Source organism: Bufo gargarizans, chromosome 6 (assembly GCF_014858855.1).
Source record: "Bufo gargarizans isolate SCDJY-AF-19 chromosome 6, ASM1485885v1, whole genome shotgun sequence".
NCBI lineage: Eukaryota > Metazoa > Chordata > Amphibia > Anura > Bufonidae > Bufo > Bufo gargarizans.
In genome coordinates this window covers 64756905-64781970 of record NC_058085.1, presented here as the reverse complement: position 1 = coordinate 64781970, position 25066 = coordinate 64756905, and the positions used below count along the sequence as shown (strand labels likewise).

General features: G+C 44.2%; 1 protein-coding gene across 2 annotated transcripts in view; it reads right to left on the bottom strand.

Moving 5' to 3' along the window:
- The window catches only part of UNC13D (unc-13 homolog D), an 84281-nt gene extending 72179 nt beyond the window's left edge, over positions 1–12102 (bottom strand). Inside the window, exons 1-3 of one of the 2 annotated variants that reach the window (XM_044297028.1) lie at positions 11874–12102; positions 10876–10925; positions 8894–9073 (exon numbers count right to left, since the gene is read on the bottom strand). Coding sequence is in view for 1 of the 2 variants with exons in the window: in XM_044297027.1 (XP_044152962.1) it covers positions 3391–3447 (57 nt within the window). In the remaining variant the exon portion in view is untranslated. Of the gene's footprint in view, positions 1–3390; positions 3698–8893; positions 9074–10875; positions 10926–11873 lie in introns of those variants that run through there. The other variant, XM_044297027.1, reaches the window with a different exon arrangement.
- Between the last annotated feature and the right edge of the window lie 12964 nt (positions 12103–25066).

Genomic DNA, 25066 nt, shown 5'->3' with positions numbered 1-25066 from the left:
CAGGACTGCATACATCATGCAAGATGTGCACTGGATACATCATGCAAGATGTGCAATGTGACTTTTAAACTGTACAACTCAATTGAAAAACAAACTGAAATCTTTTAGGTGGAGGGGAAAAAAAGCAAAACTAAAATAATGTGGTTGCATAAGTGTATAATAACTGGGATGTAGCTGTGTTCAGAATTAAGCATCACATTCAAAATTATGTTATATAGGAGTGAGCATACAACTGCCATCATTTAAAGTGCCTCTGATTAACCCCAAATAAAGTTCAGCTGCTCTAGTTGGTCTTTTCCAAAATTTTCCGAAATTTCCGAAATTTCCGTAGTCGCATCCCACAGCAAAAGCCATGGTCCACAGAGAGCTTCCAAAGCATCAGAGGAATCTCATTGTTAAAAGGTATCAGTCAGGAGAAGGGTACAAAAGAATTTTCATGGCATTAGATATACCATGGAACACAGTGAAGACAGTCATCATCAAGTGGAGACAATATGGCAATAACAGTGACATTACCAAGAACTGGACGTCCCTCCAAAATTGATGAAAAGACGAGAAGAAAACTGGTCTGGGAGACTACCAAGAGGCCTACAGCAACATTAAAGGAGCTGCATGAATATCTGGCAAGTACTGGCTGTGTGGTACATGTGACAACAATCTCCCGTATTCTTCATATGTCTGGGCTATGGGGTAGAGTGGCAAGACGAAAGCCTTTTCTTACTAAGAAAAACATCCAAGCCAGGCTACATTTTGCAAAAACGCATCTGAAGTCTCCCAAAAGAATGTGGGAAAAGGTGTTATGGTCTGATGAAACCAAGGTTGAACTTTATGGCCATAATTCCAAAAGATATGTTTGGCGCAAAAACAACACTGCACATCCCCAAAAGAACACCATACCCACAGTGAAGCATGGTGGTGGCAGCATCATGCCAAAGGGCTGTTTTTCTTTAGCTGGAACTGGGGCCTTAGTTAAGCGAGAGGGAATTATGAACAGTTCCAAAAACCTTCAGGCTTCTGCTAGAAAGCTGAACATGACGAGGAACTTCATCTTGCAGCATGACAACGACCCAAAGCATGGATCCAAATCAACAAAGGAATGGCTTCACCAGAAGAAGATTCGTTTTGGAATGGCCCAGCCAGAGCCCAGACCTGAATCCGATTGAAAATCTGTGGGGTGATCTGAAGAGGGCTGTGCACAGGAGATGCCCTCGCAATCTGACAGATTTGGTGTGTTTTTCCAAAGAAGAGTGGGCAAATCTTGCCAAGTCAAAATGTGCCATGCTGATAGACTCATACCCAAAAAGACTAAGTGCTGTAATAAAATCAAAAGGTGCTTCAACAAAGTATTTGTGGTAGAGGCTAAAGGCAACTGACGAGGAGGAGCGCCCAAACCCCTGCCCTATGCTGGCTGAGTTGTGCCGGGAGCCAGGAGCGTGGGTAAGCCTAGAAGTGGGCATACCCTAAAGGGGACTGAGGAGAGAGAGAGAGAGAAAAAGGGGGGGGGGGTGATCTGGAAGCGCCGGGAGTCGAGGCTTATGAAGGGTCAGACGCCCCTCCCACAAATTCAGGCTGACATTTCAGCCTTCCAACTTGTGGTAGAGGCTAAAGGCAACTGACGAGGAGGAGCGCCCAAACCCCTGCCCTATGCTGGCTGAGTTGTGCCGGGAGCCAGGAGCGTGGGTAAGCCTAGAAGTGGGCAAAAAGAAGCGAGGAGACTAGAATAGCGGAAAACCATTTAATACTCCCTCAGAGCACGAGATTACAAAAAGCCTGGGATATCTCAACATTCGGGTTAGGAATGTACCTAGCAAAACAAGAGGACTGCCACCACCCCATTTTTTTGATCACTTGGGCCGGGCCCCTGTTTTTGGAAGCAGCCGAAGCTGCCCCGATACGGAATGAATGACCGGTGATGGTGAGTGGGTTATACCCAAGACCTGACCCCCGCGACAAGAGTGACCAAACCAGGACAGAACCATAAGAAATTGTGAAGCGACCCCTGCACCCTGGGAGACCGAAGCCGAGACTGTGGGACCCTGAAGAGTGATCGAAACAATGACCCGTGGAGCCTAGGCGACCCGAGGTGAGGACGGAAACGAGACCTGAATAAGGAGGTTGAATGAACGCGGCCAGTGTGAGCGAACGGGGCATGCCTAGCCGAGGGGCAAAATGCGGACCAGACCCAGACTGAACCCGGAAGTGCGGAAACCGAGGTGAGGGCGGCAGGAGTGACGACGGACGGAGCCTGAGCGAATCAGGGGAAGTGGCACGACCTAGAAATACCCACGTTGCCAGGAGGCGGACAGGCCTGGCAGATCCAGGAAGAGGTGAGTTCGAGTGGAACGGGCTCGGGTGAACTAAGCAGAGAAGTGCAGATAAGAACTCAGCGAACCAGGAAGATGATGCCAATGGAAAGAGCCAGAGCCTGGGTGAACCTGGCCGACGGCGTCGGAACCTGGCAGAGGTGAGACATGCATGGAGAGACCAGACCTCGACGTACCAGGCTGACAAGGTGAACAGAGCCTGGGCGAACCAGGACGAGACCAACAGCGAGATAGAGGGTGCCTGGGCGTACCAGGCGAACTGAAGCGGACCAAACCAGGGTGTGCCAGGGTGTGCTAGGAGGAGGTGTCACAACAGGAGACTGAGACTGAGGAACCCGATCACAGGAGGACAGGAACAGGTTGTGGCGAAAGGACGAGACAAACAGAGAGGGTGGCCTGGGCGTGCCAGGCCACAAAGGTAGGATGAGCCTGGGTGTACCAGGCGGACAGAGGTAGAACAAGGCCTGGGCGATCCAGACGGACAGAGGTAGAACGAGGCCTAGGCGATCCAGGCGGACAGAGGTAGAGAGAGAGAGAGAGAGAGAGAGAGAGAAAATGCTGCTCAAGGAAGAGTATGGCAAACATTTATGTGGTATAAAAGCAAATCCTGACCCAGTAAGCAAAGAAGTTACAGTACTCAGACTTGCAATTTATATACTGTAGATTCACAGCATGAAAGAGTAAAACTGGCTTTCCATATTACTGTTCGTCCTACAGGTATCTCCCCTGACCGGTCCATATGAGTACACGGTCAGAGTGACTGACCATACATGTGGGTATAAATGGATGAGAGAAAAAATTCACTTATCTACCACAGGAGCAAAGGATAGGGCTTATAAATAAATCATAATCATATCCTCATGTTTATCACCCCACCTTTCCAAAATATACCATCAGAAGACAATCAGAGACAAATGGCCAGCTAGAAGGATAGGACCAACCTGAGCTGGTGGCCATCCTTTTCAGGAAGTGGTATAGTCAATAAAATGATTAAATCATCATATGGCGGAGTGAAAAATTAGCAATAATGGAGAAACTTACACACAGAAATGTGATGATAACTTACCTGTGAGTTGTTATTTTCAGGTGATGAATCATTACTAGTGATGTCTGGAGAATCCATAGGTATTCCTAAAATGTTCTACAGATTCTACAGCCCTGCCCAAAAAAATCAGTTGCCCATCACCATGTAGTCATACTCTTGCTAGGTATTGCTCATTCAACCTCACAAAACTTCTGGAGGCCTGGGAACCACTCAGAACATCAGAAGATATGGACCCCACCTCCCAACATGATGGCCACGTCCTTGGCGCTCACAACTCTCATATTCCTGGTTGTTCTGGTCCTCACTTCTGTACTGTCTCTCATCATTCTGCAGTTTCAAAGAGGAAACCGCAAGTTTATCTGCTGTGAGGAAGTGAAGCAGCAAGTGTATGAGATATCGGACTGACATGAGTCACGATGGGGGAGGAGGAATGCCCCAGATCTATTACCTTAACCCCTCATGATCAACCAATTAAGATCAAAAACACAGTATCCAGCTGGGTTTACATGCAGATAAGTGGGATGTACATGCAGCTACAACACTAGATGCAACTTCTGCCATCAAAAAACATTCTTGTGAATTTGTAAGAGACAAATGTTCACTTTCTGTGGAAAATAACAAAAGACATGAGTAACTGAAATTACAGATAAACTCCCATCTCCGGTAATGTCCTCTTACCAGAGATGTGGGTTCTCTAACCGCCAGAGGATGAGATGGGAGCATAGTCAGGAATGCTACCAAGGGTCAGAGCCAGCAGTAGAACAGTTACCAGGTGAACAAACTCAAGAGCGAGGCAGAAGTGGTATCCATGAACAATGCCGAGGTCAAAATAAGTGTCAATCAGGAGTCAGGATCAATAACAGAAGTAACAATAGCCAGGTAAGGTAATAAATGAACCACAACCTGAATCCGGTCGTATCTGACCACCCTCGGTATAGATGTCAGTTGTACTTATGGTAGAAAACACACAAAAAAATCTTAACACATACAAGTCATACTGAGCATCACAGTAAGGCTACAGTATTCTACGAGTTATCCAAACTATAATGTGCTGTACTTTATATGACATACTGTATTTGCATGTAAGCAATCAAGTGCAAAATTTCTGGTTCTGGTATGACGGTATTGCATTTCGTAGCTCATAGTCAAATTTTTCCATCAAAACTCCCACGCATTGTGTGCCATGGTGAAGAAACAAGCATAACGAGTACAGAAAACTCCAGAAGAAGCATAACTATTGCAAGTAATATAAGGCTGATGCTTCTTGTCTCCACCATGGACCAAAGCTCTACCACAGCATGCCCCACCATGGTGCAGTTACGGGGTGGCACCAGCCTCTTGTATATGGATATCACAGGATCAAGAACTTTTACTTCTTCTCACAGAGAGGCATGTTAAGCTTAGAGGTTACAGTCACTTATAGAGGTACACCAGCTTAAAGGGGTTTTCTGGGATTTTCATATTGATGAGCTATCCTCAGGATAGGTCATCCGTATCAGATCGACGAGGGTCCTGGGGATAAGCTGTTTGAAGAGAAGGCTGTGCTCGTGCCAGCGCTGCCTTGCCTTTATCGTTTACCTGCTCGCCATCACAACCACAGCGGTGAGCAGGTGTAATCACAAGAATCCGTTCCCTTCTATGAGACGGCTCGTTCCTATATACTTGAATACAACTTGCAGGAGAACAGGCCGAACTGGATGGACAAATGTCTTTTTTCGGCCTTATGTACTATGTTACTACAGAGCCGTCCCAAAGAAGTGATTGGGACGGATTGTAATTATACTGCTCACTACTGCGCTGTGCAGGTAAACAATGAAACGAAGGCTGCTCTCACACGGAGCGCAGCCTTCTCTTCAACCAGCTGATTGGCAGGGTTACCAGGTGTCGGACCCCCGCCGATCTGATGTGGATGACCTATCCTGAGGCTAGGTCATCAAAAAATAAACTCCCGGAAAACCCCTACACACAGCGGGAAACTTTCACTTGAACAGTAGAACAGCTGTAGAACTCCAGGAGGTCAGGTTGCGCCTAATAAGACTGATGCTTCTTATCCGCACCATGGGTCAAAGCCTTACCACACCATGCCACACCAAGGTTCAGTATGAGGGTTGCACCAGCCTCTTGTACAATATATGGATGCCCTGATGGCTCTGAGGGTCCTGGCGACTGCAAGGCCACTTCCTTTCTCAGAACCTCACATACATGCAGTGTGCATGCCGCCAACACATGTGTTTTAACTTGAGTGCAGTCTATTACCACTTCTTTTGGACCACCACTTTAACTTTAACCAGTTGAAACAACACAAAATAAGTTGGAAAGGATTGTTATAAACATGTTTTTGTCACTGAGACCACTGCAGGCCACCTACACCATTTCCACTTGCAGGAAGAGGGTTATTACAGACACTTGCGTTGCAGTGTCCCACTGGTTTGGCTACCTGGAGAAGCATCCACCTTTTCCTCCAACTGAGCACGCACTATGCCCCTCCCTTCCCACCAGACCTTGGCGCAAACAGTCGTCAATACAATGATGAACTATTGACATTTTTTGGGCTATTATGATGCTCCAAACTCAATTTACAGCCATTAGCTCCTTTGGGCAACAGATTCTCTCTCTTGTCACCCGTAGCTTTACTACTTGGTGCCCGAGCCATGAATATATCTAGTACATGATAAAACAGGCAAACATATTGGTAACTGCTTATAAATTCTTGATAGTGTAACACTAATTTGACTTTGGTCATACAGACATATGTTTGATTTAATGTGACACAACACCTGGTATAGTCAATGGAGGCCCTAAAAGTGAAAATCCACTTTATACAATGCCTTTTAGGCTCCCCCAAAAATAAGGTGACCGCAGAGTGTCCCACTGCTGGGATTGATTAGCTATAATCTGCAGGTGGCAGCAAGCATTCAGTTCCCCTATAGCACCACCGCAGGGCAAAGGAAGCATTACATGATCGTCCTCAAAATCAATGGCTGTTCTTGTAGTCTCCAGTCATGTTGGGTCCTCTAGAAAGACTAAGTTGTAGCCATTATCCACTCTAACTAGTTGATTAAGATCCTAAAAGGAGAGACTCCTCTCTAGGAACACAAATGCTTTAATAAACTATGCAAAAATAGTTTTTCTAACCAGCAATAAAATTTTGGATAGTGTAACACTAATTTGACTGACACAACACCACCTGGTCTAGTCAAAGTAGGCCCTCAGAGTGAAACTTTGGGCTAATCTTCATAAATAGTAAAATAAACGCACATGTACTAGACCCATGTAACATCCCACAGCTGTTAATTCTTTCATTCTGGCCCTTCAATAGTGGCTTACCTTTAGTGGAGGCTGACCACACAAACTGTTATGGGGCGAGCACTGAGCTCCTTCTCTTTTTGTTGTGGAGCCATCACTAAGCAGAGCTCAGTGCAAACAGATAATTCCATTCCTATGCACTGAGCTCCCCCTAGTGGTGGCTGCAGGCAGACATTTTTTTCATAGATGGGAAGCAGGAGATTTATCAATGCATTAATGGCAGTTCTCTGGTGAGAATACACTGAGAAAGCTGGTGGTCAGAAGGAGTGCCATATTGATGAAGCAGTGGATGATGATTGCTTGGGAGTGATTGTCGCACATGTACTGGAAAACTGGGTGGCGGGGGTCAATACTAAGTTTTGCTGTGTGCCGGGGCCCTATGTGTTCTGTGTACGCCCCTGCCATTCAAATATGCAATCTGTCATATATTTACACTAAACGCCGATTGGTATAAGTTATAGAAAATCTGTCGGACTACACTTCCTCCCACCACTTTCATGAAAGGTTGCAAGAACAGCATAACATTGAAAAAACCTGCAAATATTGCATAATAAATTCTCCCGCTAAAAGAAATCACATACTACTGCATGTTACTGGGCGGTACAGAAATTGCCAAAAAGACACTCCCCTCTCTAGCACCACTACCTGCTCTAAAGCTATTGGCTGAACCCACACTTTACAGGCTTCCTGCTCTGTCCACCCCTGGCATGCACTCCACACATAATACTGTTAATGAAAAGAATCATTTCCTCAGTTTTAGCTGTTTCTTGCAGCATTCAGACCAAAAAGCTGGGTAATAGTCTGGAAGTACAAAATTGGATAGGTTAAATTTTAACACATCGGTTTGGCTACTTTCCTGAAAGCTAAGCGGTGCCAGAGGTATCTGAAAATTGCTTATCCTATCACGTTCTGGAATAACATTCCCATTGTCCATCAGGGAAACTAAGGAAGATCATTCTTATTTTTATGACTAGCTTGGTTCTTAGAATCTCTTTGGTCTGGGCACTGGGTATAGCCAATACCTTAGATAAGCCCTATAAACGTAACTTTCTAGACGCTCTGCATGGTGCATAGGCTTGCTTCAGGTCCCTCTCGGGACAACTGGTTTTGGTAGGGTACTGGCTCTCCTTAAAGAGACCAGCCCTGTATGAAGACTTACTGAAAATGCTCCATGTTATGGAGACTTATTGTCAATGCTCCATGGTAAAACAATATGCAACGTGGTATCTCCCAAGGAAAGAGAACCATCTTGCTAGTGCCACCTTGTGGAAGTGGCTCATTATGAGACAATATTTGACTTTTTATCAAGCTTTGGGACATGACAAGGGAAAATAGCCAACACAAATATCCATCCGTAGACAGCTGTTTTTGGGTGCTTGCCCCTCGTCAGTACGGAGTAGGATTCTGTCTGGCAGAAGGAGATATCTTGCATGTAGCTTAAGTAGGGTTGGGTTCAATTGCTTGTTTTGAGGTTGCACATTTTAAAGGTAGTAAATGTAGGAGGATGAAAAACGTAGGGGATAGGAACAGCTGGGAAGAAACCCAGAAGCCACATGTGAAAAGAGGTAGTGATGGAGTAGTTCTGAGAGCAGCTTAGCTGGTACTGTGTTAGTGGAAGGTCAGCCAGATAATCGGCATAAAGAATCACATTGTTTTTCCATCACCGTCCTGGATTGTCAGAATCAATTAATCAGTAATGATTATGGCTCCATAAAGGTAAGGGTGAGGGAAGAGATCAGGAGATCAATTCTCTGCGTTGTTCTAAAAACAGGAACTGATCCCAGATGAGGACTGAAAGAAAACATTTGCCATATTTTTAGCAGCAAAAAATATATATTAAACGAGTACTAAAAAAAAGATATTGCCAATTAGCAAACTTATTTTTACATATTTTATTAAGGTATTTTGGATTTCTAGAGAAGAGTCTTTCCTTTGGATCTCCATCAACTAGCTAGAATGGATAATGGCTATGTCACGGGCAGCGGATGTGAACTCAAAAAGGAGTCTGTTGTGGTTTCTCTTATTTTGACGGCATAAATACAGCTACGTGTTGTGCTATTCTCACTGTCAAATGTGACAGAACTGCTTATAGAGACAACATAAATGTTCAGTATTTGGTCAGTATTTTGCCAATGAATGGACCTTCAAGGCCATCCATCATCTCCCACAAACATAACTCCTGGTACCTACAAAGCAGACATTGAAGTTCTTATCTTACCTCAGCGCACTGCTATGAGGGACACATCCAGTAATCGTCCGGTGACACTTTTAGAGTTTAATAAGTGCAGATGTTCTCATCTTCAAGGGCTGTGAGGTTGGAGGCCTTCAACACTTTCTTCCACATGGCCATCAACACCATAGCTTCATCTTTAGAGTTGTTGCAAATATAAAGATCTGGCTAAAATATAGAGGGAGAAAGCATGGAACAAACGTTCACCCGTCATTCCAGTGTCAAGATATTTGACTGAAAGGTAAGAAAAGTCCCACAGCCTGGACCAATGGAGAAATGAAAGTGGCTCCACAACTCAAAGGATATTGCAGGTTGCTCATGTAATTACACAATGGGGTTAACATTTCTGTAGCTGGTTGTGACACATGAAGACTGATTGGTGGATTTAGGTAACATGTATATTCCAAGAATCCACTGTATCTATCTAATCTATCTATCTATCTATCATAATTATCTATCTCATATCTATCTATTTATCTATCTCATATCTATCTATCTATCTATCTCATATCCATCTATCTAATTATATATATATATATATATATATATATATATATATATATATATCACATATCTCTATATAATCTATCTAATCTATCTGTCTATCTATCTCATATCTATCTATCTATCTATCTATCCTAATTATCTATTTCATATCTATCTATCTATTTAATCTTATCATCTATCTACTGTATATCTATCACATATCTCTATATAATCTATCTATCTCCTATCTATCTATCATAATTATCTATCTCATATCTATCTATCATAATTATCTATCTCATATCTATCTATCTATCTATCTATCTATCCTAATTATCGATTTCATATCTATCTATCTATCTATCTATCTAGCTAATCTTATCATCTATCTACTGTATATCTATCACATATCTCTATCTATCTATCTATCATAATTATCTATCTCATATCTATCTATCTATCTATCCTAATTATCGATTTCATATCTATCTATCTCCTATCTATCTATCTATCTATCTATCTATCTATCTATCTAGCTAATCTTATCATCTATCTACTGTATATCTATCACATATCTCTATCTATCTATCTATCTATCTCTAATTATCTATTATCTTTCTATCTATCTATCTTAGGCGCAGCTGTGATACCAAGTATTGCCACTATGAAATGTATGGCGCTGTGCTTGGTAGGCTGCGAGGAGGCTGTGGCATCTCCCAACATTCTCATATTCTATCCGATCTCATATATTTAATATGTAAATCCTGAAGAATTCCTTTAATTATGTCCCAGAATGTGCTCCACCTAAAATAAGTAATCCACTCACCTGCTTCCACCACTTAGTTCCAATGATGCTTCTGGCCTGTAAACTTCTGGATGGGGTCCACAGCGCCGCTGCAGCCGATCACTGGCATTAGTGGTGATATGTCCCCAAGTGGCATTGAGCCTTGCAGTGGCACATGTGACTGTGTCCGGAGGTTTACAGGCCGGGGATGAGAAAGAGCTCTGGATGGAGCGCTGGAAGTGAGCAGCAGGGAGCAGGGGGTGGACATCTTATTTTAGGTGGAGCATAATTAAAACTTGCAACCAATCAGATTCCACCTTTTATTTTCCAAAGGAGTTTTGAAAAATGAAAAGTGCAATCTGATTGGTTGCTATGGGCAACCAAGCCAGTTCTACTTTACACCAGTTTGATAAATTTACCCCATTATGTTATACATATTTGTGCCTATAAAAGCTGTAGCCAGCTAGAAATATACAGCAGTATTACATGACATCCCTTCTGATCAGTGCCTGTACCTAGGTTCAGATGTTTTTTGTGCTAAGGCCTCAATAAAACACTATACATTGGCTTAGATCTGCATGGAAAAGTGGATTTTTCACACAATGAACCATAAGTGCCCTTCTTTGTGCATCCAAAAAGTTGTATAGTATATAGTATATAAACGGGTGTATTATATATAAATCATACTGGGGGCACATACCGTACATGTAAGAAGAGGAATAACCGTCCTTCTCGGTGCACATCAAGAACCTACAGGAAACCCACACATTAGGAAAACGGAGTGACACAAGACAGAGAAACACGGCGACTTCCTCTATACGAAGACGTTGAGTGATGGGACTTTTCCACCCAATTTACAGAAGCTCTATAACACTTCTAAAAAGACATTTCCACAACTTTCCAATGTAAGCAGCTGGTCCAGACCCCCCATTGCTCTTCTTTATTTTACTTCCCTTTCCTGCCCACAGCCCCAGACACATGTTCTAGTAAATACTTGTATTCTTCATGAAGTAACAATTCTGGAGCATCTTTTTTTCTAACTCTTCATGAAAACTAGGGGGTCCACCTTGACAGTGTCATCAGGAGTAGCCCCCAAGCCAAAGCCGTTCGGTGGCACAGAGGGCCCACATCCACTGCATTACATTGTGCTTATATGGAGCCAATTCTTGATATGGTGGCAACAGAAGACTATCCCTTTGTCTACTGTCCAGGGGCCCTATGGCACAGAGGACCATGATACTGCCACCTGCATACTTAGTATTGGTTGTTCTTTCTCTCGCTTGTGAGAATGCAAGTATCTCTTCATCTAAATTCAGATGCAAGATAAGGCATGACACAGCAGATAAAGATTTCCCGTCATTTGATGCCTGCGTACCACGCTCTTATCTAATGCCCAACTGTAATCCCAACAATACTATGTACATGTTCCACATAGAGATGTAGCAGAGCTGGCTTATGTCTTTTATCAACACTCAGAAGGTGATCACAACGTAGCCTTCAAATGATTGAGCTCTGTACAATCGCTTGATCTTAACACATGTTGTATTTTTTTGTGTTGTCTTATGTAATATTAGTCATACTGAGAAGGACGGTCATATTTGTATGTGTACCCTCCGCTTCCTGGAAAAATGACACATTATCTGATACTGCAAAAAAAAAAAAAAGAAAGTAGAAGAGAAGAAAAGAAATGTACCGTACCTGGTGGTTGGCGAGGAATTTCACTTTGCAGGAGCTTATGGATTGACGTGGACTTTGGCCCTTAGACACCTAGCCATATTTACTAGGCTGCAGTGAGCATGACACGTTCGCGCTGCACACAGCGAGGGGACTTGTGTGTCACCAGAGAGACATTGCCGGAGCTGTGCATTGCTGACGAGCCTGTATAATGAGCCCTGCTATAGGAACTGCTGGGGAACACATGGAGGAAAGAAGGGCTTTGGCAGGGAGTGGCAGTATTACATAACTCCTGACTTAAAACTGTCTGCTGTTACAGTATACTATGGGGAATGCATACAGACTTCCCAACCACGACCCCTGCATTGTATCCAACCTTTACCCGGGATGCTGCAGAAACCCCCCCCCAATGAAACGAGACACTAACATGAAACCTTCCTTGCTGTTTTCTTCAAGTAGGACAATCACGCTGGGTTCACAACTGAGCATTCGCGATGGAGCACTCTGTATGCGCGATTGTACCGGCGCGCATACAGAGACAAGCGAACGCCCATTGTCGCGAGTTCCCGAAAGTCTATGTACAGGAACACGCGACAAGACGCCCCAAAGAAGCTCATGTACTTCTTGGGGCGTCGGGCGTTTTACAGCGCGATCGTATGCGCTGTAAAACGCCCAGGTGTGAACCATTCCAATAGGGAATTATTGGTTTCTCCTTGTTGAGCGTTTCTCCTTGTTGAGCGTTTTACAGCGTGCAGGAACGCGCTGTAAAACGCTCAGGTGTGAACCCAGCGTCAAGGAAGGATCATCAAGAATCCCATAGGAAGCTGCATACTGGAGTCTGTATTATATGAAAAATCATGAATACTCAGGAGCGAGTATTTAGATGTTTTAGACGTTGGTCTCAATAACCCCTATATCTGGCGGTGAATCCCCCGAAGTTATGAAGAAGCCTATATACAACTACAGCGCATCTGGCGCTAATCTAAATGTAAGCCAGTTTCCTTGCTGTCTTACATTTAAAATGATAAAACAACCTCAGTGCACTCAAATCGATCGTGCCGAGGTATAGCGTCACACTCCCAAAACAATCAACAATTACTTTGTGGACAGGGTACCCTAATGTTCTAAAATGTAACTTTTACTAGATATGCCATAAAACAATGAATCAATAAAATTGACCATAACACCAAAAACAGTGAGCAAATCAAAAAAAGACTGAATCAGTATCAACACACCCTACTGTTGTCTCGTCGTGACATGAGATCCAATCTTACCGCCTAGGACAGGTCACAGTATTAGTAAGATACAATCTTACCGCCTCCAGACGTGTAGATTGCAGGTAGGCATCAGGTGTGGATAAAAGAGTATCCTTAAGATGCAGTGGCCAAGGATATTGAAGACAGGTCCTCTGGTTGTGACTGTAAAGAGAAGCTACACCACAGTGACCCTAGTTATTATTCCCTCACCGGTGGTTAAGAGGAGGAAGGCTAATACATTGGCTGCCTAGCAGACACAGAGCACCCGACCCCATACGGAACCTGTCCCTAGTTAGGGGCCTATTCCCTATGCTTGCCGTCACTCTATCCCTACATGCCACGTTTCGTCCTTGCTACGGGACCCATCAGGGGAATATATTTAGTAAAGTTTGACTGAAAGACACAAAAGAAAGCAAACAAACATAGTAACTACAAGTGCTCCATCATTCTCAAGATTGTCATATATACACCATGCAGAGAGTGCACACCAATCACCTCCGACTTACTAATAGAGTATCACATCTACTCCCATACAGGGGTGGACACAGTCCGACAGTGGTCCCGCTGTGTCTAGATGTGGGGAAGTGTCCCATACATCTAGCCGCCTCACCGTTGGTGTAACCGAGTGGTGAGAGCGCAGGCCTGCTTCTCATCCCTTTAATCAAATTCGCCTCGCTTTTTCGCCCCTCCCTTACTTCCTGTCGGCACATAGTGGCGTGCCTGTGGAACGCTCAGCGTGCTTTCCACAGACCGGAAGGAAGGGATCACGTGATGCCGTGGCCGTTCCTCGCAGCCTGGGCTTGGCGTCCCCCGTTGCTAAGTCAGCCAAAGGGTGCCGAGTCCTGCCTGCTGACACAGATGATGGACAGCAATTCCACATAAACATGGAGCCAAGAGAAGGACTCCTCAACAGATGTACATAGGCTAGCCAGTAGCACAGACTCAATCAGATAAACTTGGTGATAGTGCAACTAGACAACCCTCCCCCCCCCTTATTATTCATCAGATTAGGGGTGGTCTAGACCAAAAGTGTATTACAAAGATGTTTTGGGTTCATCATAATTAAGGTCCATTCACATGTCCGCAAAATGGGTCCGCACCCGTTCCGCAATTTTGCAGAACGGGTGCAGACCCATTCATTTTCAATGGGGCCGGAATGTGCTGTCCGCATCCACATTTGTGGATCCGCACTTGCGCATCCGTGCTTCAGTTTCCGCCAAAAAATAGAACATGTCCTATTCTTGTCCGCGATTGCGGACAAGATTAGGCATTTTCTATTATAGTGCCGGAGATGTGCGGTCCGCAAATTGCGGAATGCATACTGCCGGTGTCCGTGTTTTGCGGATCCGCAAAACACTTACGGACGTGTGAATGGACCCTCAAAGTGAACAGTCATACAAAATCTATTTAGTGTGTACCACTACTACACCATACATTTCCATCATGTGTAGTCCTCATACATAGTCAGAGTTAGCAAAAAATCGTAGTGGATAGGAAATCACCTGCTAGGAGCCAAACGGGACATTCTTATTATCTCACGGAAAGTGACACATAACTACCACTGAAGTTCTGCTGCTCATTCAGTCCGTTGGGATATACAGTTTTTAGATAATAAATCCACTTAGCCTCGCATTGGAGGATTTTCTGAACCCAATTCCCTCCTCTCATCGGTTTTTTGATCAGCTCGATACCCATGAATGAAAGTCCTTCCCTCATGGTCATTCCTCAATGACGCAAGACCGCGGTGTCCCTTGAGTTAGCTATGTCACCCAGGTGTTCTCCCAGTCTCCGCCTGAGTTCTTGTATGGTTTTTCCGATGTATTCTTTACCACATGAGCAGGTTATTTTGTAGATGACCCCTTTGGATTTGCAGTTGATAAAATCCCTAATCTCATATCTCCTCCCCGTGTTATTACTAACAAATGTTTTGCTACGTTTCATGTATTTGCATGCCACACATCCTGAACATCTGTAATTACCACGCACCCTCCTTTCTAGCCAAGTTCTCGGCGTTGGAGCTGCCAAGAAATGGCTTTGAAATTGTGTGGCATGTAAATACATGAAACGTAGCAAAACATTTGTTAGTAATAACACGGGGAGGAGATATGAGATTAGGGATTTGATACAACTGCAAATCCAAAGGGGTCATCTACAAAATAACCTGCTCATGGGGTAAAGAATACATTGGAAAAACCATACGAGAACTCAGGCGGAGAGTAGGAGAACATCTGGGTGACATAGCTAACTGAAGGGACACCGCAGTCTTGCGTCATGTGAGGAATGACCATGAGGGAAGGACTTTCATTCATGGGTATCGAGCTGATCAAAAAAACGATGAGAGGAGGGAATTGGGAAAATCCTCCAATGTGAGGCTAAGTGGATTTATTATCTTAAAACTGTATATCCCAACGGACTGAATGAGCAGCAGAACTTCAGTGGTAGTTATGTGTCACTTTCCGTGAGATAATAAGAATGTCCTGTTTGGCTCCTAGCAGGTGATTTCCTATCCACTACGTTTTTTTGCTAACCCTGACTATGTATGAGGACCACACATGATGGAAATGTATGGTGTAGTAGTGGTACACACTAAATAGATTTTGTATGACTGTTCACTTTAATTATGATGACCCCAAAACATCTTTGTAATATACTTTTGGTCTAGACCACCCCTAATCTGATAGAAAATAAGGGGAAGGGGGGGGGGGGGGGGGGGTGTTGGTCTAGTTGTACTTTCACCAAGTTTATCTGATGGAGTCTGTGCTACTGGCTAGCCTATGTAAATCTGTTGAGGAGTCCTTCTCTTGACTCCATGTTTTTGCAGAATTGCTGTCCATCATCTGAGTCAGCAGGCAGGCAGGACTCGGCACCCTTTGACTGACTTAGCAACGGGGGAAGCCGAGCCGAGGCTGCGTTACGCGACGAGCGGCCCCGGCATCACATGATCCCTTGTTTCTGGTCTGTGGAACGCACACCGAGCGTTCCGCAGGCACGCCACTATGTGCCAACAGGAAGTAAGGGAGGGGCGAAAAAGCGAGGCGAATTTGATAAAAGGGATGAGACGCAGGCCTGCGCTCTCCCCACTCGATTACACCAACAGTGAGGCTGCTAGATGTATGGGACACTTCCCCACACCTAGACACAGCGGGACCACTGTCGGACTGTGTCCACCCCTATCTGCATGCACTCTCTGCATGGTGTATATATGATAATCTTCAGAATGATGGAGCACTTGTAGTTACCATGTTTGTTTGCTTTCTGTTGTGTCTTTCACTCGAACTTTACTAAATATATTCCGCTGATGAGTCCCGCAGCAAGGACGAAACGTGGCATGTAGGGATAGAGTGACGGCAAGCATAGGGAATAAGCCCCTAACTAAGGACAGGTTCCGTATAGGGTCGGGTGCTCTGTGTCTGCTAGGCAGCCAATGTATTAGCCTCCTCCTCTTAACCACCGGTGAGGGAATAATAACTAGGGTCACTGTGGTGTAGCTTCTCTTTACAGTCACAACCAGAGGACCTGTCTTCAATATCCTTGGCCACTGCATCTTAAGGATACTCTTTTTTTATCCACACCTGATGCCTACCTGCAATCTACACGTCTGGAGGCAGTAAGACTGTATCTTACTAATATTGCGACCTGTCCTAGGCGGTAAGATTGGATCTCATGTCACGACGAGACAACAGTAGGGTGTGTTGATACTGATTCAGTCTTTTTTTGATTTGCTCACTGTTTTTGGTGTTATGGTCAATTTTATTGATTCATTGTTTTATGGCATATCTAGTATAAGTTACATTTTAGAATATTAGGATACCCTGTCCACAAAGTAATTGTTGACTGTCTTACATTTAGACCATTGGCATAGAGAATGATGAATGAGACAGGCCTATGGCCCGTTCCCTTCCCTGTCCACTTCTTTAGGATTGGCGTGAGCAGGGAAAAGTCGCAGATTGCGGTGCAACTAACCATTGTGCCGCAATCTGCACCTGAAATATTTCAGGATAATGAATGACCCCCTATCTTTTTGATTTATACCTTAGAATCCATTGTCGTTGCATTTATGGGCTGACAACCCACTGACTCCATGACCTTCTGGATTTTGCACTTTGCTCAGTTACAAGGAGTAGTTTTCTCACCTACAGAAAGAACGGTGCAGCTAAAGCACAATATGCACACAGAGGGCAGACTGTCCTCAGGACAGTGATACAGTTGAATACGGTGGTGGAGGTGGCGGTATTTTGTGCTGCACTACAGTATTGCCAGCCCACCTAGTTGTGCTGTCCCTGCTTACTTCTGTTGTCCCTCCTTCTGTCAATTTGGACCCACCTACGACATGGGGACACTTAAATTTTTTTTTTCCAGGGCCACATTAATTTCCCAGTCCTTACGGATCTATGTGGCAACGTGGATGCTGCATAGGAGTTTTATTTAGACACTGAATAGTATTTTAAAGAAAACCTGTTATCAGGATTTAGGCCCCCAAACTACCATCAACCTATTATCCAGGACAGTGACACTTTCACAAGAATGATCTTATTTTCTGAGCGTTTCGGCACAACGCCAATACGTGTAAGGAGTCAAGGGGGTGGAGTCACCTCACAATCCCCATTCTCTCTTGACTGACACCCGAGAAGGTAGGTAATGTCGTCACAGGCCACCTTCCACAGCATTTGAGCAATGCGCGGTGCACAGAAGCCATGGGAGAGGCTTGTGATGACGTACCTGGCCTACAGGACGTTTGTCAAGCCAGAAGTTCATATCTGTCATAACTCTGTGGTGAATCAGCCATACGACAAATCCGGAAAATGCAGATGAAGCCCATTAACTCAAAGTTTCCGTTGCTTTGACAGTAAGAGCAGCGCTGCATGCAAAAGTCATAGAAACCTTGAAGAAAACGCTGATGGAAGGGCCCAGTGGAAAACTAAAATAGTTTTATTTAGGTACTTGAGTGGCAGCTTTGTGTGGGCGATATATGGCAGTATTATATAGTAGTACGGTATTACATGCAGAATTTGAAGTTACAAGAAAAGATGTCTAGAAATGGCAAACAAGGCTGCTCTATTTTGCTTTTTACCTAGTGCCCCATTTCTATTAATCTGCACTTGTAAGGTAGAAAAAACAGTTATAAAACTTTCTGAACTCTAATATACTTTTTGTCTCCATTCTTCACAGCTTTCAATATCTCTGCTTGCTGTTAGGGACTTTAAAGGGTTTCTCCGGGCTTTTAATATTGATGACCCATCCTCAGGATAGTAGAAAAAGTGGAGGGCCACAGCAGCGTATCACCAATATTCTTCTTTATTTAGAACAACACCTCACAGCAAGGCATGAAAAATCTTTGCAGCAACGTTTCGGCTACAGATAGCCTTTGTCAAGCATGACAAAGGCTATCTCTAGCCGAAATGTTGCTGCAAAGATTTTTTATGCCTTGCTGTGAGGTGTTGTTCTAAAAAAAAAAGAATATTGGTGATATGCTGCTGTGGCCCTCCACTTTTTCTACATGCCTTTGGATCGCGTTGGATCTGCGATCCCTTGCCCAGCTGCTGCGTGACCACCACTCTCGCTCTTTACAAGCCGCTTGTGTTGCTGCTCCTGAACAAACCTACTTTTTCCATCCTCAGGATAGGTCATCAATATCAGATTGGCGGGGGTCCGACAACAGACACCCCCGCCAGTCTCTATCCCTGATGCTGTCTTAGGGCCCTTGCACCCGACCGTGAGCAGGCCATATGTCCTGGAGCGGCATTGATCGTGCGCACGGGAGCACACAGCATCATAGATTACAATGATGATGTGCACGTCAGGCCGCCCGCGGTGAAATTGTCCTGCACTCATAAGATCATATGAGTGCGGGATAATAGTCCCGCGGGCGACCCTACGTGCACAGTATCACAGTCTCGGAGGGCATACGGTCATGTGCAAGGGCCCTTATAGCGAGCAGGAAGAGAGCAGGGAGACAACACGCATGCACCTTCCGTTCATACAGGCCCCGCCGATCTGATATTGATGACCTATCCTGAAGACAGGTCTTCAATAGTAAAAAGCGGACAACCCCTTTAAAGACACTTGAAAACATTCAATATTAAAAGCCCGGAGAACGCCTTTAAGTATTCTTGATTACATTTAGAGGCTGAAAACCCGCCCTAAACGTTTGAGCACACAGTTGAGCATTTCATACAAATCCTCGGGAGCTAAACGCAAAATCCTAAAATCTCTAGTGCGAACAGAGCCCAAAGTACAATGAAAGTAGAATTTCTGCCTTCTTTAACTTCTGCCTGTATGACCCAAACGTAAGTGCAACCCTTAAAGGGATTGTGCACGAATAAGGGTTGTGCACGAAAAAAAAAACAAAAAAAAACACTTGGATCTGAATACTTTTGGAATCGCATGTAATCAAAAATGTATCATAGCCAGTGAGTTATTTAATGAAATCATCCATATAGCGCCACCTGCTGCTTGTTCCTTTTCTTATTTCTTGTCCATCTTGCTGAAGTGGTCGCATGTGCTCAGTTTAAATCTTCAGCTGCCACCATCCATATCTTCTATTAGAAGTTACAGGGGAACAGCTACAACAGAGAGAACATGCCCCATGAGAAAGGACACACACCTGCCTGAATTAAATGTAGCAGAGCAACAGGAGCGATGAATGTGGAGATCTCTGGATCCATGTGAGGTACAGGGCTGGGTCTAGCTTTGTTACAAAGAGGTTGTGATGTCCTATATGATGTCTGGTACATTAATCATGGCATAGCCCCTTTTACCCATAAGCACACAGCCAGGTCCAGCCTTTGGGATACAAACATTTGTTAGTTCTTGTCTCTTGTAACTGTATGAGGTCTTGTTTTTAGGGCAGGTTGTAAACACAATTATGCACAATTTTGACACCATTCAACTTTAATAATATAAATATATGATGGCGGACAGGCACTCAATTTATGGGGTTATGGGAGAACCATTGAAGAATTGTCTTAAACATTTTTTTTAAATATTTGAAAAAAATTATTTGATCAATAAACACATACAATAAATAAAATAAAACCAATCTCATTGGGTATCTTCTAAAAATCCTTTTCAGCAACAATAAAAGTAAGTGCAATATAATAGCGGCAATAATAGCGTAGGTGCAAACAATATATAGCAGCAGTAAATACAGTCACTTGATCCTCAGTATGACCTAATGGTAATAGACAGCAGCGTTTCCAAATTAGGCCACAGCAAATATAGTCACTTGATCCTCAATATTGATAACAGACAGCGGCGTTTCCAAGTAAAGCCGCAGCAATTCCTCCGTAGCTATACCACTACTAGAGGCAGGAGAATCCTTCAATTGTACCCCATTTACAAAATAGTTCCCTTCTTGTTCCATATACAAGGAAGCCTTTCACTTCATATATAGGAAAGTTGATTTACTCAGTTTGTCTGTCTCTATGTGTGGCGTCCCACACAACTTAGGGGAACAGACTTACCCGTATCCCGTTGTACTCGGAACCTCCGATCGTAGATGTCATTCACACTTGGCATCCCACATGGCTTGGCAGCGTCTCCGTGTTTCTCCGGACCCCTGCGCTCACCCGTGGAATGTTTATGGGCTCGCTCTCTCAGTGCGCTGCCGGCGTTCCATGTGCTGTAGACCGGGAATAGAATCGGGTATGGTCTAGGAAGCTGGCTTATATTTAGAGGCAGCGCTTGATGCGCCAAGGTTATGTAGAGGGGCTTAATAAGACCAGCGTCTAAAACGCCAGTCTTAAAGGGCTTCTGTCACCCCACTAAAGTGATTTTTTTTTTTTTGGGCTAGTGAAATTAGTTATATTGCGATATATGACAATATAATTGTGTTACTTACTTTGATCCAGCAGTTTCTTCAAAAAACGAAGTTTTATCATATGTAAATTCGGTCTCTAACAGCAAGTAGGGCGGCTACTTGCTGCTAGCTGCTGCAGAAATCCGCCCCCTCGTCGTGTTGATTAACAGGGCCAGCCGGGATCTCCTCCTCCGGACAGCCCTGTCGGCATTTCAAAAATCGCGCGCCTCTGTTGATTCGGCGCAGGCGCTCTGAGATGAGGAGGCTCGTCTCCTCAGCACTCCCTCAGTGCGCCTGCGCCGATGACATCACCGAAATAGAAGACGTCATCGGCGCAGGCGCACTGAGGGAGTGCTGAGGAGACGAGCCTCCTCATCTCAGAGCGCCTGCGCCGAATCAACAAAGGCGCGCGATTTTTGAAATGCCGACAGGGCTGGCCGGAGGAGGAGATCCCGGCTGGCCCTGTCAATCAACACGACGAGGGGGCGGATTTCTGCAGCAGCTAGCAGCAAGTAGCCGCCCTACTTGCTGGTAGAGACCGAATTTACATATGATAAAACTTCGTTTTTTGAAGAAACTGCTGGATCAAAGTAAGTAACACAATTATATTGTCATATATCGCAATATAACTAATTTCACTAGCCCCAAAAAAAAAAAATCACTTTAGTGGGGTGACAGAAGCCCTTTAATAAATGACCCCCAATATGTTTAAAACTTTTCAGCAGCAGTTTGAGGAAGGCCCTTTCCTGTTCCAGCATGGTTGTCTTAAAAGCCATGATGTAATGAGCTAGATGTGGAAGGACTCTACTGTAACGCACAGGACCCTGCCCTCAACCTGACCGCACATTATTTACTGGAACTCCGACTGTAAGCCAAACTTTCTCATCCAATATGACCTCTCATGTTCCAACATGAACTCATCTGTCAGCAGATTTGCACCTATGACACTGGCTGACCTGTTACATGTGCGCTTGGCAGCTGAGGGCATCTAGGTTGGTCCCATGTCCATATGTGCCCGCATTGCTGAGTAAAATGATGTTTTAATATATGCAAATGAGCCTCTAGGAGCAACGGGGGTGTTGTCATTACACCTAGAGGCTCTGCTCTCTCTGCAACTGTAGCGCCCTCTGCATTTTGATTGACAGGGCTTGGCAGGTGATCATGTTTACATTGCCTGGTCCTGTCAATCAAAGTGCAGAGGGCGCGGCACTTGCAGAGAGAGCAGAGCCTCTAGGTGTAATGACAACGCCCCCATTGCTCCTAGAGCCTCATTTACGTATAAAACATCATTTTTCTCAGCAATGCGGGCACATATGAACATGGGGCCAACCTATAGGAGGAACTCAAATTGGGTGTATAAAATACACTGGGGTCTAGCAAAATATACAGAACCAACCAACAATACAAACCAATGACCCCCATAAAGATAGGAGAACACACATATAAAATATATGTAATTTATTGACATAATCAAATGACATAAGAGATAACACAAGGCACAAGGTAAAAGGAGGGTGGGACGCCCCATGTGACGGAAACGTAAACAACCGCCCTCACATATACCGAACTAACAAGGAAAAGGAGGGGTATAGATATTAATTATAGACAAGACGTGGAACTCTTATCTATCGTAAAGGTGGTGCTTGTTGTGTTGGCTTCCCAGCCAGAATCATTCAATGACGAAATAAACAACAGCACTCTGTAGAGAACTTCTGTTCCGATTATTTATTTTACATGGCAATTTGGTGAAGTTGCCATGTAAAATAAATAATCGGAACAGAAGTTCTCTACAGAGTGCTGTTGTTTATTTCGTCATCAGCCCTGGGTATAGAGACACAAAGATTTTGGAGAAAACTGTGCCTTCACCCAAAGTAACATATCAGGCATATGTATGCGACATATAAGTAAAAATAAATATGGTCACACATAGCGAACTTGCCCGCTCTAAGTAAAATAGATGGCCGCCTGGAAAATACAGCTGACCAAATGTAAGTAGATAGAGACATGGCAAAAATTGCTATGTGTAAGCAGTAACACTAAAATCACAGACTGACTTAATATGAAAGCAACACATTATTTACCCATGGTATGCCAGAACCCAGAGCCTGTGACCGGAGCTGCACCTCGACGTACGTTTCGCCTGGAGAGGCTTTTCCTTGTTAGTTTGGTATATGTGAGGGCGGTTGTTTACGTCACATGGGGCGTCCCACCCTCCTTTACCTTGTGTTATCTCTTATGTCATTTGATTATGTCAATAAATTACATATATTTTATATGTGTGTTCTCTTATCTTTATGGGGTCACATATGAACATGGGACCAACACAGATGCCTTCAGCTGCCAAGCGCACATGTAACAGGTCAGTCAGTGCACACAAATTCCCGGTGTGACTTAAAAATCTTGTGAAAAGCCTTGCCACAAGAGTGGAAGCTGCTATAGCCATGCTTTTGAAATGGGATGCCCAACAAGCTTATGTAGATGTGATAGTCAGGTGCCAACATACTTTGGCGTTTATGCTCTAGAGCAGTAAATTGCATTATCTGCCATTATTGATGCAGGTATATCTTAGGGCTCATTCACACGGCTGTTTCCAGAATCAGTTAGGCCCCAGAATCCTGACCCATTCATTTCAATAGGTCTGTGTACAGAGTGTTTTCATCACGCTTCAGTTCTGCGTTGCGTGAGAATCGCAGCATGTTCTATAGTCAGCGTTTTTCACGCAGCCCTGGCCCCATAGAAGTGAATAGGTGTTCAGTAAAAAAGCAAGTGCATCCGGATACAATACGTTTTTCACTGATGGTTGCCAGGAGATGTTGTTTGATTGCACCTGTGCGGAAGAAAACTGAAACACTGAACACAATCGCAGACAAAACTGCGAAATGGTGCGAGTTTCACTGAACGTACCCTGACACAATCCGTATCATTCGTGTGAAAGAGGCCTTACAGTCTATAGCAGTGATGGTGAACCTTTTAGAGACCGAGTGCCCAAACTGCAACCCAAAACCCCCTTATTTATGGCAAAGTGCCAACACAGCAATTTACCATGAATACTACAGTCCAATATAGCATATCTTCCATGTACTTTATCATTTAGCTACAATAGCCTACATTCAATGTGCTGCCTTTGCCATTCATAGTACATCCTGCCCTGATGAATGGCAGAAAAAGTTAAAGGCATATTGATACACCATAGACTTTTTCCAGGGTGTGGGTGCCCACAGCAAGGACTCTGAGTGCCGCATCTGGCACCCGTGCCATAGGTTCGCCACCACTGGTCTATAGGGATATTCACATGGATGTTTTTTTAACTACCAGTAAATACTGGCTGTCAAAAAATAATACATGTCCTATTTTTGGCCAGACGGACCCCACTGAAATCAATGGGCCCTTTTTTAATGGTCGTATAGACAGCAGTGGGTTCTGGTGCCTCAAGTGCAGACCAAGTTTTATCCTAGTGTTCAAATGGATGAGGCCATTAAAAAAAAAAAGAATCTGTCAGCACTACCAGTGGTGGAAGGTCGGGAGGAGGCCATTAGATATAACCTGGGGGCACAATGGGGAGTACAGTGTAATATACAGTACAGACCAAAAGTTTGGACACACCTTCTCATTCAAAGAGTTTTCTTTATTTTCATGACTATGAAAATTGTAGATTCACACTGAAGGCATCAAAACTATGAATTAACACATGTAGAATTATATACATAACAACTGTGTGAAAACAACAAGTGTGAAACAACTGAAAATATGTCATATTCTAGGTTCTTCAAAGTAGCCACCTTTTGCTTTGATTACCGCTTTGCACACTCTTGGCATTCTCTTGATGAGCTTCAAGAGGTAGTCACCTGAAATGGTCTTCCAACAGTCTTGAAGAAGTTCCCAGAGATGCTTAGCACTTGTTGGCCCTTTTGCCTTCACTCTGCGGTCCAGCTCACCCCAAACCATCTCGATTGGGTTCAGGTCCGGTGACTGTGGAGGCCAGGTCATCTGGCGCAGCACTCCATCACTCTCCTTTATGGTCAAATAGCCCTTACACAGCCTGGAGGTGTGTTTGGGGTCATTGTCCTGTTGAAAAATAAATGATGGTCCAACTAAACGCAAACCGGATGGAATAGCATGCCGCTGCAAGATGCTGTGGTAGCCATGCTGGTTCAGTATGCCTT